This window comes from Cotesia glomerata, linkage group LG5 (assembly GCF_020080835.1).
Source record: "Cotesia glomerata isolate CgM1 linkage group LG5, MPM_Cglom_v2.3, whole genome shotgun sequence".
In the NCBI taxonomy this organism is placed as follows: domain Eukaryota; kingdom Metazoa; phylum Arthropoda; class Insecta; order Hymenoptera; family Braconidae; genus Cotesia; species Cotesia glomerata.
The window spans coordinates 8810094-8823184 of NC_058162.1; the positions used below are offsets into that span (position 1 = coordinate 8810094).

The window sequence follows — 13091 nt, forward strand, 5'->3', positions numbered from 1 at the left end:
ATGTCCAAGCATGTGGCTTGCAGAAAAAGTACGACACTAATATTGTTTTTGCAAAAAATGTTCTATGTTGATAGCTTTGGCTTTTGTTCCACCAGCTGATGTTATTGCTGCATTCGAAGAATTAATCTCAACAGGATACTATGACAGAAATAGTGATGTCTTTCAAGAACTTTTGGATTATTTTGAAGCAACATGGATCGGAAAACCTAAACATAATCATAAACGTCGTGAAGCACCTCTTTTTGCAATCAAAATCTGGAATCAGTATTCCTCTGTTAAGAATGATTTACCGCGATCTAACAATTTGGTCGAAGGTTGGCATTCCGGAGTAAATAAGCGGACTACTCAGGCTCAAGCAAGTATTGCTGCATTTATAAATTTTTTAAAAGAAGAACAGACTTTAACTGATGTTGCAATGACTCAGATAAATACCGGACTTAATGTTGCACCTACACGTCGCAAGGCGTACCGTAATTATGATGATCGCTTAAAAGTAATCGTTAACAATTATGATAAAAATAATAAAATTCAATATCTAAGTGACATTGCAAAGATATTAATTGTAGATGTTAATTAATTTTCAAATTATTATTGATTATTTTTTTTTTTTTAATTTGGACACTATATGTTGTATTAATGACTAAAAAAATAATGTTGCGATTAATTTTCAAATTATTATTGGTGAATTTTATTATTTTTAAGAATTTGCAAACTTCGATGTTAAATTAATGTCTAAAAAGAAAATTGTAGTGATTGATCTTCATATATTTATATTCTGTTAATGTGTTAATTCTATAATATGTGCTTCATAACCAAATATTAATCTTATTGACATAGCTATAAGTAGTTTATTTTGTGATAATTATTATATTGTCTGTTGACAAATTAAATTTTTGACGTTAATGATTATAGAAATTGATAGATTCTTTTTTTACTTTATAAAATGTTCGAATACTGATTAATAATTTTTTTGAATATTAGATTTTTTTTATAATTATGAATTTTGATGTACTGGAATAAATGAAAAGATGTTAAAAAAAATATTTATTCTGTATATATACTTCATAACATTGTCTATTTTGTGTGTTATAGCGGACTATAAAATAATATTTATAGCAGACAATAATTGTTATCTTATAAAATATTGAATTTGTTTGATTTGATCGTTTCATAAATAATTTTTGTGATATTTCATTTATTAATATTTGATTGCAGGGATATTTCGTCCAGAGATATTTTGTCGCCAGGATATTTTGTTCGGGGATATTTTGTCGCGGGGATTTGTCGGGGATATTAACGCACGTAACCACATCACATAAGTTTTATGTTAAATCCAATATCTTAGAAGATAAAGAGATCAAGTACTTACTAAAAAAATTCAATGACATCTTACTGCAAATTTAATTTTTGAATCGCTGATGATGACTGTCAGTCTCTGAAATTATGATTGTTCGTAATTAATAATAAAAGATTATAGTTAAAAATAGATTTTATGTACCTTTTTTCCGAAAAATGCACATGTGGCACGTTCCAATCACTTAGTTCTAATTTCAATTATTTTCTGCACGTAAAGACTGTTTTCATATAAGTCAAAATCTACAAATGATAAATAATTTCTAAATAAATATGTTTTATTTTGGGATAACGTTAAATTATCAAAAATAAATTCAAAACAAGTTACTAACTGAACATAATACAAATAAATGGAGATTATTTTTATGTGATTTTCACAATGAGAAATTTATTTACACACAAACTAATACAAAGACGTTCTATTCCGATTATTATTTACACTTAACAGGCGAGACCATCTTTTTCTCGCTTTGCTCTCACGGAGTTCAACGGAACTATCTCTGTCGCATTCCCAACAGCAGAGCAATTGCAGTTTCGATTGGTTTCACGAAACGAATGAAATTTTTGAAAAAAACGCTTTGTGGTGAAATAGTTTATTAAATTATATATTATCTCTAAAAACGTTTTTTCAAAATTTCCATTTGTTTCGCTAAGCCGATTGAAACTGCAATCACTGGTCTCGGCTGTTAAGTTAACCACTCTTCTACTGTACTGTTCGGTAACTAATGTACAAAACGGAAGTGAGCTAACATAAATTATTCTTTTTATTTTTTTGTTTCAAAATGAAAAATGATAAAAAAGACATTCCAAAAAAATGCTACCTCAAATTTGATGAATTTATACAGGCGCATATTTTTAAGACTTTTATAGATAATTGAATTTGACTTAAAAAAAAAAAAAACAAAAAAATCCACAAGTTATTAAGCGTTGCTAACTTCAAATAATCACATGGACACCAATCATTTGGTTTTATTGACTAATATTCAATATTCAGTGAGTAATTTTATAAATAATTACTGAATTATCACAAAGTGCGTAATTATCTAAAATTTTTTTCTTAATCTTAATCAAATACTTATTACGCTTCCAAAAAAATGACCGTTCTTTTTTTTAACATTGTTTATTATTTAGGAATAAAGAATTATAAGTGACGGATCTTGTACTCCACATTAATCAATTTAATTTTAATGATAAAAACATAACATTAAAATTAGCAATCACTTTACCATTTCTTAATTTTTTTCAACAAACTAATTTGTTCCAAAAAATTATTTTTAAAAAATTGCATTTTTTAATTTTTAAAATTTCTACATGTCAATTTTTTTTCTCATTTTTTTGCCATAATTTACTTGTTACGAAAATTCTTAAAATGATCAAATATCTGCTAAATTAATTATCATAATAAAAACTGTAAACATTTAATCTTTTTTAAATTATTGATTGATTGTATAAATCAAACAATAAATTGTCAACTTTAATTAAACTTAGTTGAAACTGCATGGAATTGCTCTGCTCATACTTAGATATAACATTACCTTTTTGACACAGATACTAAATGAATTATCAAATTTAGACGACGTTGGAAATATTCTTACTATGATCTATTTTACCAATTTATAAAATTTTGAAGAGAATTTAATTTACAAGTTTATGATTTGTCTTCTTTATTATATTACTTGTTTTCACAACAATTACATTCAAACTTCTTTCTAGGTTATTTTGCAAAAGAGCAAAAAAAATTTTTTTTGCTCGACGGGCAGAAAGCGTCAACTTTCAGCCTGCTGCGCTAAACGAAAGTGCCGCTTTCTGCCTTCGTCGAGCAAAAAAATAGTATACACTCCACGGGAAGTAAATAAGAAAGCCTCAGATCACATGTTTGTCAACCTCGGCTTCGCCTCGGCCGACAATTACATGTGATCTGAGACATTTCTTACTTTACTTCCCTAGGTGTGTAATATACTATTTTGTTCAGTAGCTCCATCTGCTATAAAGGGACCTAGTGCGTCGCTAAAGTCGCGCATTTAGTTTCAACCAATTAATGATTAATGTTAGGTACTAAAATTAGCAGACATTTGACAATTTTTGATTTTTTAAATCAATAAAAATTATGAGTAAAAAAATATTTTTAAAAAATTGCGCTTTACATAACAATTTTTTTCAATAAAAAAAGTCATAATACTAAAATTAGCCGAGGTTTTTAATTTTTTAATTTTTTTTTAAATTATTAAATTAGAACTAAAAAATATTTTTTAAAAATTTCACGTTTTGTTTTTCAAGTTTTTTACAAATAAAAAATTTTTTTATTTTTTTGTAATCATTTTTTTAGTAAAAAAAAATTCTAAAAACTTTTAGATGTCGACTAACTTAATTTTCATAAAAAATTGTATAAATTTTCAAATGTCGGCTAATTTAATTTTCATCAATTAATACCTTTTGCGCATAATATTCTAAACTCTTTATTATGTAACTCCAATATTTACACTACTTAAACAATAACAATAATGAACAATAATCTAATTCGGACTTTATTTGTGTAAAAAATTGACATCGCAATTTTAAGTTTTTAATTTAAACATTCTTAAATGTAATACAGCTTGACTGAAAAATTTTTTAAGCGAGTATTTAATTGTTCCTATTAATTCTTTTAAAAATAAAATTATTCATTTTCTGTTAAATAGATGGTACCAATATTCGCAATCGCTGAAAGATGCTCAAATCCAAAGATAGCTATCTTTACTTATCCAGAAATTGAAAAAATATCAACGTGTGTTCATAAAAAACATGGCCAGAGGAACTTCTGTCTTTCTTGTATATTTGTAGGCAGTGATTACTTAGTGACTTTGAATTCTTATCCTTCATTTCAATTAATAATTTGGCTTTGGAGGACTGGAGAGAATTTAAGAATCATCGACACAGATATTAGCGATATTAATCAACAAATTTCGTTAGTTCATTAATTAATTATTGAGTTTATAGCTTTGTTATAAAATACAAATTATAGATCAATATATTATGTCTTATATCTGTAACGAATACATATAGATGTTCGATGACGTTGCCGTTATTTTTTACTCAACGAGGAGACAGCGGAAGAATAAAAGTGTATGAAGTCAATGTATGCTCGAAGATAATATTACTCACATCATCAGTGATTAATACAAATTTTAATGTTTCTGAGAAAATTGCTGCGTCTTCTTGGACTTTTGATGGAAATTTGCTGATTGCTGATGATTTAGGCAACGTGTATTTGATTTTAAGCGACGGAAAACGACGATATAAAATTGTTGAGTCAGTATTGGAGATACCGATGCTTTCTAAACCATTAATTGTTGATTTTCGGTGTGGAGTTGCGGTTGTTAATTCATGGTTAAAAATAAAGGTAACATTGTTTATTTATTATAGTAGTCTCAGCATACAATATATTGTCATTATTATATGCTAGCAACTTGCAGTCACTATGCGACTGCTGAGATTTACGGATTATGAAGAAGAAAATTTTTGTTTAATAATTTTTTGATATTTCTAATTACATAATACATAGTTTGGGTCCTTTTGAAATAAATTTAAAAAATAGTAATGCTATAACAAAATCAATTACAAATAATTTAATGGAAACTATGATAGAACAAATTTACAGATCCAACAAACTATTCAAAACTTCTCTAAAAACTTAACAAAAAAATTGACTATCAATGAAAAATATATAAAACCGTAAAAAGGCATAAATTCTTATTCCGACCTTTTTGATGATACCAAATTTAATTATAAAAATTCCTTTCAAAGTAATAATATACTCGTCACAAGATTTTCCTTACTTTTTTAACTATTTAACTCTGGCAGAAAAAATATCAAACTGAGTTTACGATAAAAATATCCTACCCATTACAAAATTTTTCTTGGTCTTTTTTATATAAATCAATTTTTGACATATAACCACATTCAAATGTACAAAATAAAATAAATAAATAAATAAACAAATGACATTTATCACGAAATTTGAATCTATTTACAACTACTTCAAAAAATTATCATAATAAATTAACTATTACTAAAAAGCATATGAAACATTGTAATGGCACAAATTCAAGTCAAGATCTTTCTAATGATACTAAATTTCATTAAGGGGACCCGGTGGTCTAGCGGCCTAAAATTTGAGCTATTTTGAAAAATTTTATTTCTATATGAAGGTAATGACTAATGCTTTCAAATTTTTATTACACTTATTCTATTACTTATCAACTATACGAAAATGGAAATCAAAACAAAAAAAAAATTTTTTTTAATTAGAAAAATGGCGCTGAAGTGCCCCTCTCCAAAAAAAATGGACTTTACTGGCGGAGGTCAATTGACCTCTCCCTTTGATCTGAAATAAAAAAAAAAAATGACAGATTTTTAATTAGTATAAGTATAGTTATCGTCGGAACTAGAAAAAAAAAAAAAATTAGGAAAACGGTTGACCCTAAAGGCCATCCCTGCAACTTCCCGCTCATTTCATACTTAAGCGCACAAACCTACACTTATTACGTTTTTGAGCTCTTCGAGCTAATAAAATTCTGCTAGAAGTTGAATAAAATACTATTTTTCGAATTTTTAAACCGCAATAACTTTTGAATGAATGAACCGATTTTTTCGTGGTTGGTGGCATTTAACGCAGTTTTTAAAATCTCATGTTAAGAGCTGAATAGTTTTTAGAATTGATCGGTCAAGTCGTATAAAAGTTATTCCAAAAAAACCACATTTAAAAAAATTTTTTTTTGCAGTTTTTTTGAGATTTCTCAAAATATACTGGTTTGAATCGATCCAAATTATGCTCAAAATCTAAGTTTAATCAAGCCCTTTTGAATGGCGCCAACCGCGATGAAATCGGTCAAGCCGTTCAAAAGTTATGAGAGGTTTACATACGGCCGTACACACACACACACACACACACACACACACACATACAGACGTACGGACATCATCGCGGAAACATTCGGGGAGGCTTCCTAGGACCTCAAAACGTCACCATCCGTTGAAAACTCGATTTTCGAAAAACGAGGTGAAACCAATAACTTCCCGATTTTTGAAAATTTTCAATTTTCTTAGTGGGAAGTTAAAAAAAATATTTGACGAAATGGCGCGTAGTTAAAAGTACGAATCTGAAATTCGTTTTCAAAAAATTCTTTTAACTAGGCGCCATTTTGTCAAATATTTTTTTTTTTTTTTTTTATTCTAGTTCCGACGATAACTATACTTATACTAATTAAAAATCTGTCATTTTTTTTATTCTAATTCCGACGATAACTATACTTATACTAATTAAAAATCTGTCATTTTTTTTTATTTCAGATCAGACGGAGAGGTCAATCGACCTGCGCCAGTAAAGTCCATTTTTTTTTAAGAGTCTTAAGACTTCAGCGTCATTTTTCTAATTGAAAAAAAATTTTTTTTTTGTTTCGATTTTCATTTTCGTGTAGTTAATAAGTAATAGAATAAGTGTAATAAAAATTTGAAAGGATTAGTCATTACCTTCATATAGAAATAAAATTTTTAAAATATAGCTTAAATTTTAGGCCGCTAGACCACCGGGTCCCCTTAAATAAACTCTTTTTATTATATAAATATACCAGAGAAAAAATTTTCCTTGTTCTATTAATTATATAGATAACCACTAAAATAATGATCTTGCTGTCTAAAAAATTAGCTATTCATATTTTAATTAGTCGAAGCAATTTCCACAATAAAGTACGTAAGAAACTGACTTGAAAAAATTTATAATATCGTACACTCTGGTAAAAATTTTTTTCTGTCAATATAGAAAAAAAACATTCACCGTCATTTTTTTAATGAAATAGTATTCATACATAATCTGTGAAATAAAAATTTTTTTATTATTCTGGTGTTCCAAATCAACACGGAAAGATTAAAACCCGACTGGTTCGTTTTCTGCACCAGACTCAGTCGTGTGCAAGAAAAATAGAAGAAAAATTAGTTTAGACCAGACTGAGTCGTGTGCGACTCAGTCTGGTGTACTTAAACTAAAACGAATTTTATTTAAAAGATATTCAGTTGAAGTTAGGAAATTGTTGTATTGTCATTAGTTCTTGATGTGTGTGTCAATTTTGTAATTAATCTGATATATTGAACTCATCGAAAATTATGTTGAAAGATTCTGTTTCATAGATCATTATCATATTATCATACACAATAGTCATTATCATCATCTTTATTATCTTTTTAAATTTGTCTATTATCATACTTTCATCAATATAATATTGTAAAAGAAATTAAAATAGAAAAATTTTATCAAAAAATTTTTTGAATTACAAATATAGATAACTAGCAGCCCACCCCGACTTCGAACAGGCATTTAATAAAAATTGAAGTTTTAATAAGGATCCCTTATTTTTTTAAAAATTTAATATAGCCTATGTCACCCGGGGATAGTGTAGCTTCCCAACAGTAAAAGAATTTTTTAGATCAGTTCAGTAGTTTCGAAGCTTATTCAATGCAAACAAACAAACAATCAAATCTGTCCTCTTTATAATATTAGTATAGAAGTATAGATATAGATTTATAATACATATTTTAGTTGTATAAGCAAATGATTAACAAAACATCAGTTTTACAGAAAATCATCAGAACACAGCAAGCATTTCACACTATGGAAGCCAATATGGGAGCTAGAAACGCAATCACAACCACTATTCATGACTCGCAATCCACATCGAGACAGTCTTTTATTCCACACTGAAGCGGGGGAAATAGTGGAAGTAAGTGTCGGGGATGATGATGTCCCACGAATGCAAATGGTCTGCCATCAAGGCTCCACCTATTCATTTTTAATGCCCATCAATCCTAATGGAAGGCATTGTGCTGCTCTCGACGATTTTAATCGTCTCGTTATTATTGAAAGTGATTCTGGAAATTTAACGTCCTCAATTTCTTTAAATTCTTATGGAAAAGGTATCAACACTTTTAAGTGTTCTTTTAGATCTTTCTTCGAAAATCTAAAAATCAATTATTATTTTTGTCATTTTTTAATCTTTTTTAGTTCTCAACGCGATCGCTCATCCTTTTGTACCACTAATCATCACAACAACAATCAATGGGTTATGTAATATCACCAGCATTATCGATGTACTGGCGCCAATTACCATAAAATCGTTGTTTTTAACAAGAGCACCACTTTTAGATAAAATCAAATTATCATTCGACGCCCGAGTACTTGCCGTCGCTAATAAAAATAATGGGCAGTTATTTTTTATTAATGATTTCGACACATTTAAAATAAATGTTTGGACGTCGCTGAAAATTCAATACCAAGTACTAGAAATGCAAATTTCATTCACTGAGAAATTTCATTGAAAAATTACGAATAAATATCTTCTCTTTTAGATGGTCGATTTTTTGATCCACGAAAATGATGACAATCGCCTGAAACTGCTGATATTAACAAAAAGCCATCCTGAAATTAATATCGGCAAAAGTGTCGTTATCTACGTGATAGAGAAGAAATCAATGTTTGAAACTTTGGGAATCGTTGAGAGAATAATAGAACTGCCTTTTGCATTCAAAAATCTAAATTACGGATCGAATATTAATGAAATTATCGCGAGTCCATATTTGAGCAAGCACTTGGTTAATATGAAGCTAGAGGTATACATAATTTAGTAGATTATTACATTTAAAGTTTGAGGGTTAAGGTTTGATTGATTTTCTTTTAATATAGAATAATTTGAAATCAATACGGCTGACGGAGTGTGTTAACTCGTCACATCAGTTGAGAGACGTTAATATCAACTCGGATTCATCAATTACTTTGACGTACGGAGCTGATGGGATTTTAGTAATGCGTAATAGAGCGAATATTTATCAATTGACGGGTATGTTTGCTTCGCACCATCGACATGATGGAGGCGTAAAATTTGCAATCGTGTGTATGGCTAGTAATATTGTTATTTGTGTGGGGAAAAATGGGAATATTATTGCTACTAAAATAAGGTAATTTATTATCTACGCTTTTACGATATAATTGGTTCGCAAAATTCATAATTATGGAAAATTATGGAAATCTAGTTGCATCACTCGTACGGTACGAAAAATTTCATACTAACTTTATCGGATCTCCATATCTTTATGTGTAAAAGAAACAATTTCAAAAATTAATTACTCTCAAACGGTGGGGTGAATCGATATTAAATTTTTCTGGTGAGCTATTGATGTATTTATTTTTTAATAAAAAAATTTTCATAATTTTCCATAATTATGAATTTTGCGAATCAACTACTTTAACTATAAAAACTTTCACGTTCTCATTTTTTTGTTGAACAATAATGAATTTTCTTCTGTTAATTTTATTTTATTAAATTTTTTTTTTATTAAAATTTATTATTAAATTAAAGTTACGAGCCGTGGAAATTTTTGATTCTTAAATTTTTTTTAATTGATATCGATTTAATCTTTCAGCCAATTATCAGCAGTGAATCAACTGGACTTGAATGAACGTGACATAAACTTTGTGAACACCTTTAAAATTCTCTCTGAAACAACTTCAAGCGATCTTGACATTGAATCGGAGTTACCTTGGCTCGAATGGATACAAATACAGAAATTAAATGCTGAGAAAGATTCCTCGATTGCCAAACGCACTGAATTATTATCCGATGTCAATAAACTTAAAATAAAAGTAATGTATATTATATAGTATAAAAAAATGTTTTCTACTTTTGTTTAATTTTTTCAAAACTTATAAATTAATGAAAAAAATGATATTAATTGTTCTGACAAATTATTAATTAAAAATTTTTTTTTAATTTAGAATAATTTTAAAAAATTTGTAGAATAATTAATGTTATTGCTTCCTTTGGATAATTATAAAAATATTTTAGTTGAAAAATCTCCTGGATGAAAATGAAGAAGAAACTGAAGATAAAAAATTAGCCACCGAAACTTTCGATTTAAATACTCAAGCGCGTTTCGAACAAATTACACGGAATAACTTAGATCAAGAGGAATTAGAGAAAACTATTGGAGAGAAAATTTCTGCGCAAGTTAAAATGACGGAATATTTACGTAAAATGTGCTGGGATTCAATGCTTGTTCCAGCTTGCTCTTTAATTTCTTTAGATGGAAAAATTCGAGTGGATAATTACGCGCTTCCCTCGGTTTCTTCCAACGAGTTGCAGCCGAGAAGTTGGGATAAATTTTCCATCGGCTTGGCAACTCGTATGACAAGGTTTTTTTTTTTCTTTAGTTACTTATTATTATTATAATATTGTAATATTAAATGATCAAATGTTTTTATGTTTGAAATTAAATTTATGACAAATTTTCAGTATTGACGCAGAATTAAATCAATCAACTGCTGTCAAGAATGAAGAAAGAACTGCTGACAACAAAGAAGAATTATTTTCCATGAGTGGAACCACGTTTCATCGATGGATAAATTCGTTTCCTGGAGTTAATCAAATTTATCGCAACGGAAGTTATACTGAGGGAACTAGACTGAGAATTTTTATCAAGATTCGCGAAGAGAAATTGAAGGTTTTATAAAACTTTTTTATTAATAAAAATTTTTCTTTACAATTTTTTTATAGTTAATTTAATTATTAAACATTTCTTCGCAGCTCTTCTTCAACGATTTATTTACTAACATGCAGCAGCTTAAGTCCCAAGAAATAAAAACAACAAAGGATCGCATTGCTAGAATGGAGCATTGCTCATCTGAGTTGAAAACGATGTTCAACGTAGAGTTCTCAATTGATTACACGTGGTTACACCTTGAATTAAGCGACTCCGAGAAACCTTATACAATTGTCGAGGTTGACGATAAGGAAGTTTATAAGTTAATAACTTATTCAATAAACGTACCTCATGAAAATGAGGATAATTTACGGTCGGCTGAAGATCAAGTCTCTTTGTTTCGGGAAAAAGCTTTGATGAAAATGATGGGTGGAGTTCTTGAAGTTAGGTATGTTTGTTTATTAATTATTCAGTAGTTTTTTAAAACAATAATAATATAATACAGAAAATATCATTACTAGTTTTTCAATATCTTACAAAATTATTTTTTCTTATAATATATAAAGAATAAGTAATAAATAAACAATAATAAAACACTAGTTAATCTTACAGTATTTTTTTAGAAAGATCACAAACATATGAATGTTATCGTTAAAAGTTACCGATTTGATAAAAATTCATTAAAAATAATTTGAAGTTATGATTCATGATTATTTGTCATTAAAAATTGTTTCAGTTTCCGCTTCATTATACAAATAATTTTTTTGATTAAATTGTTTCATGCTTAATTTAGTTAAAAGCAAAAAATTTCAAAAATAATCTTCATATATTTTCAATCAATAATAAATATTTTAATTCCAAAAGTCGAGTTTCTTAATAATGAAGATAAAGACTACTCAAAAGATTTCATTTACATAGATTGTTTGTTAAATACTTGGTTTTTAATTTAATTAATCATTACCCTTAAAAATAGATAATTTATAATTTTAAAATGATTTCTTCGCCAAATTGTTCGGTACATAAACTTAGAATTATCAATATTAACCTTAAAAACTTGTTCTCATAAAAAGAAGACAATAATTCATGTAAAACACGGAATTTTACTTATTAATTATACAAACATCTTAAAATTTCATTTTTAAATTACAGAAGGAAAATTTCTACACAACTAAAAATGAAAAACAAAAATATCAGTCCTGATTAATAAGTTCCGATAAACATAGCTTTTATTTCTAAATTACTGGCACTCAGTTTTATTAGAACGCTGATATCCATCGCATGCAACAATTTTTAGTCCAGAAACATTGACGTTGAGACCTTCAGAGTTTCTTATATCGACGTTGTTCAGTCCTAAAGTCCATACATTATCACAATATCTGTACGATAAGAGTTTTTCTGCCTTGAATGTCACTACTGTAGAAATTCAAGTTGGCAATGCCTTATTAACAGCCTTGTCAAAAAAATATAGTATTTTAGTGACTTGTTGATTGATTCGCCCGACTTGCATCAGGTCGCTCATTGACTCCTCGAGGGTACTTCCGAGAGTCGAATTTCTGTACAGCTGATAAACCGGAAAACTCATCTTGTAAAATGGTTTTCAATATAACGTGAAGAATCTAAAGAATCTGAATGTTAATTAATGATGTTAACAAGTTATTGGTTAATAGATACAGTCAGCAGTCCAATTTTGCTTCAGCTTATTAATGACTAATGTCTTTTAATGTTTTTCCAAAACTCATTTGATATAATTGTAGTTATAATCCAAAACTAATTGTCACTAGAAGCTCACACGTCTCAAGTCGTACAAGCAGGCGATCGAGTGAAAAAGGAAAGATTCACGAAATGGCGGTCATAAGTTTAATGTCTGATGGAATTTGGTGAGTCAGAGTAAGGTGATGTTCTATATCATCACAGTGTGCGCACAAAATTTTTCTATTCCATTCTTGAAGGCGAATTTCCAATAGAGAAGATATTATCAAACTTAAGTAATAATATTAAAACGCGAAAAATGTTATACTTCATATTATGGTTAGATTAAATTTTTGTAAGATAATTTAAATATTATTCAGCACTTATTTGATATACGTTTAAATGTAAATTTTTTTAAAGAGCATTTGTACGTTGTTTTAGGAAAATGGTGGATTATAGATTAAATTTTTTCACAAAATGGCGGATCCTAAAAATGTATATTGTAAACAAGATTAACTTACTTTTTTTTTGAGTATTTTTATGAA

At 28.2% G+C, this 13091-nt stretch overlaps 1 protein-coding gene across 1 annotated transcript in view; it reads left to right on the top strand.

The window, feature by feature from the left end:
* LOC123265380 (cilia- and flagella-associated protein 43) overlaps window positions 1-13091 on the top strand; it is a 17501-nt gene continuing 4410 nt past the window's right edge. The window contains exons 1-12 of the mRNA XM_044729101.1: window positions 1-28; window positions 75-493; window positions 4032-4297; window positions 4396-4732; window positions 7956-8298; window positions 8387-8658; window positions 8731-8991; window positions 9065-9336; window positions 9802-10021; window positions 10224-10570; window positions 10671-10878; window positions 10962-11305. Coding sequence (XP_044585036.1) covers window positions 1-28; window positions 75-493; window positions 4032-4297; window positions 4396-4732; window positions 7956-8298; window positions 8387-8658; window positions 8731-8991; window positions 9065-9336; window positions 9802-10021; window positions 10224-10570; window positions 10671-10878; window positions 10962-11305 — 3317 coding nt within the window. The remainder of the gene's footprint in view (window positions 29-74; window positions 494-4031; window positions 4298-4395; window positions 4733-7955; window positions 8299-8386; window positions 8659-8730; window positions 8992-9064; window positions 9337-9801; window positions 10022-10223; window positions 10571-10670; window positions 10879-10961; window positions 11306-13091) is intronic.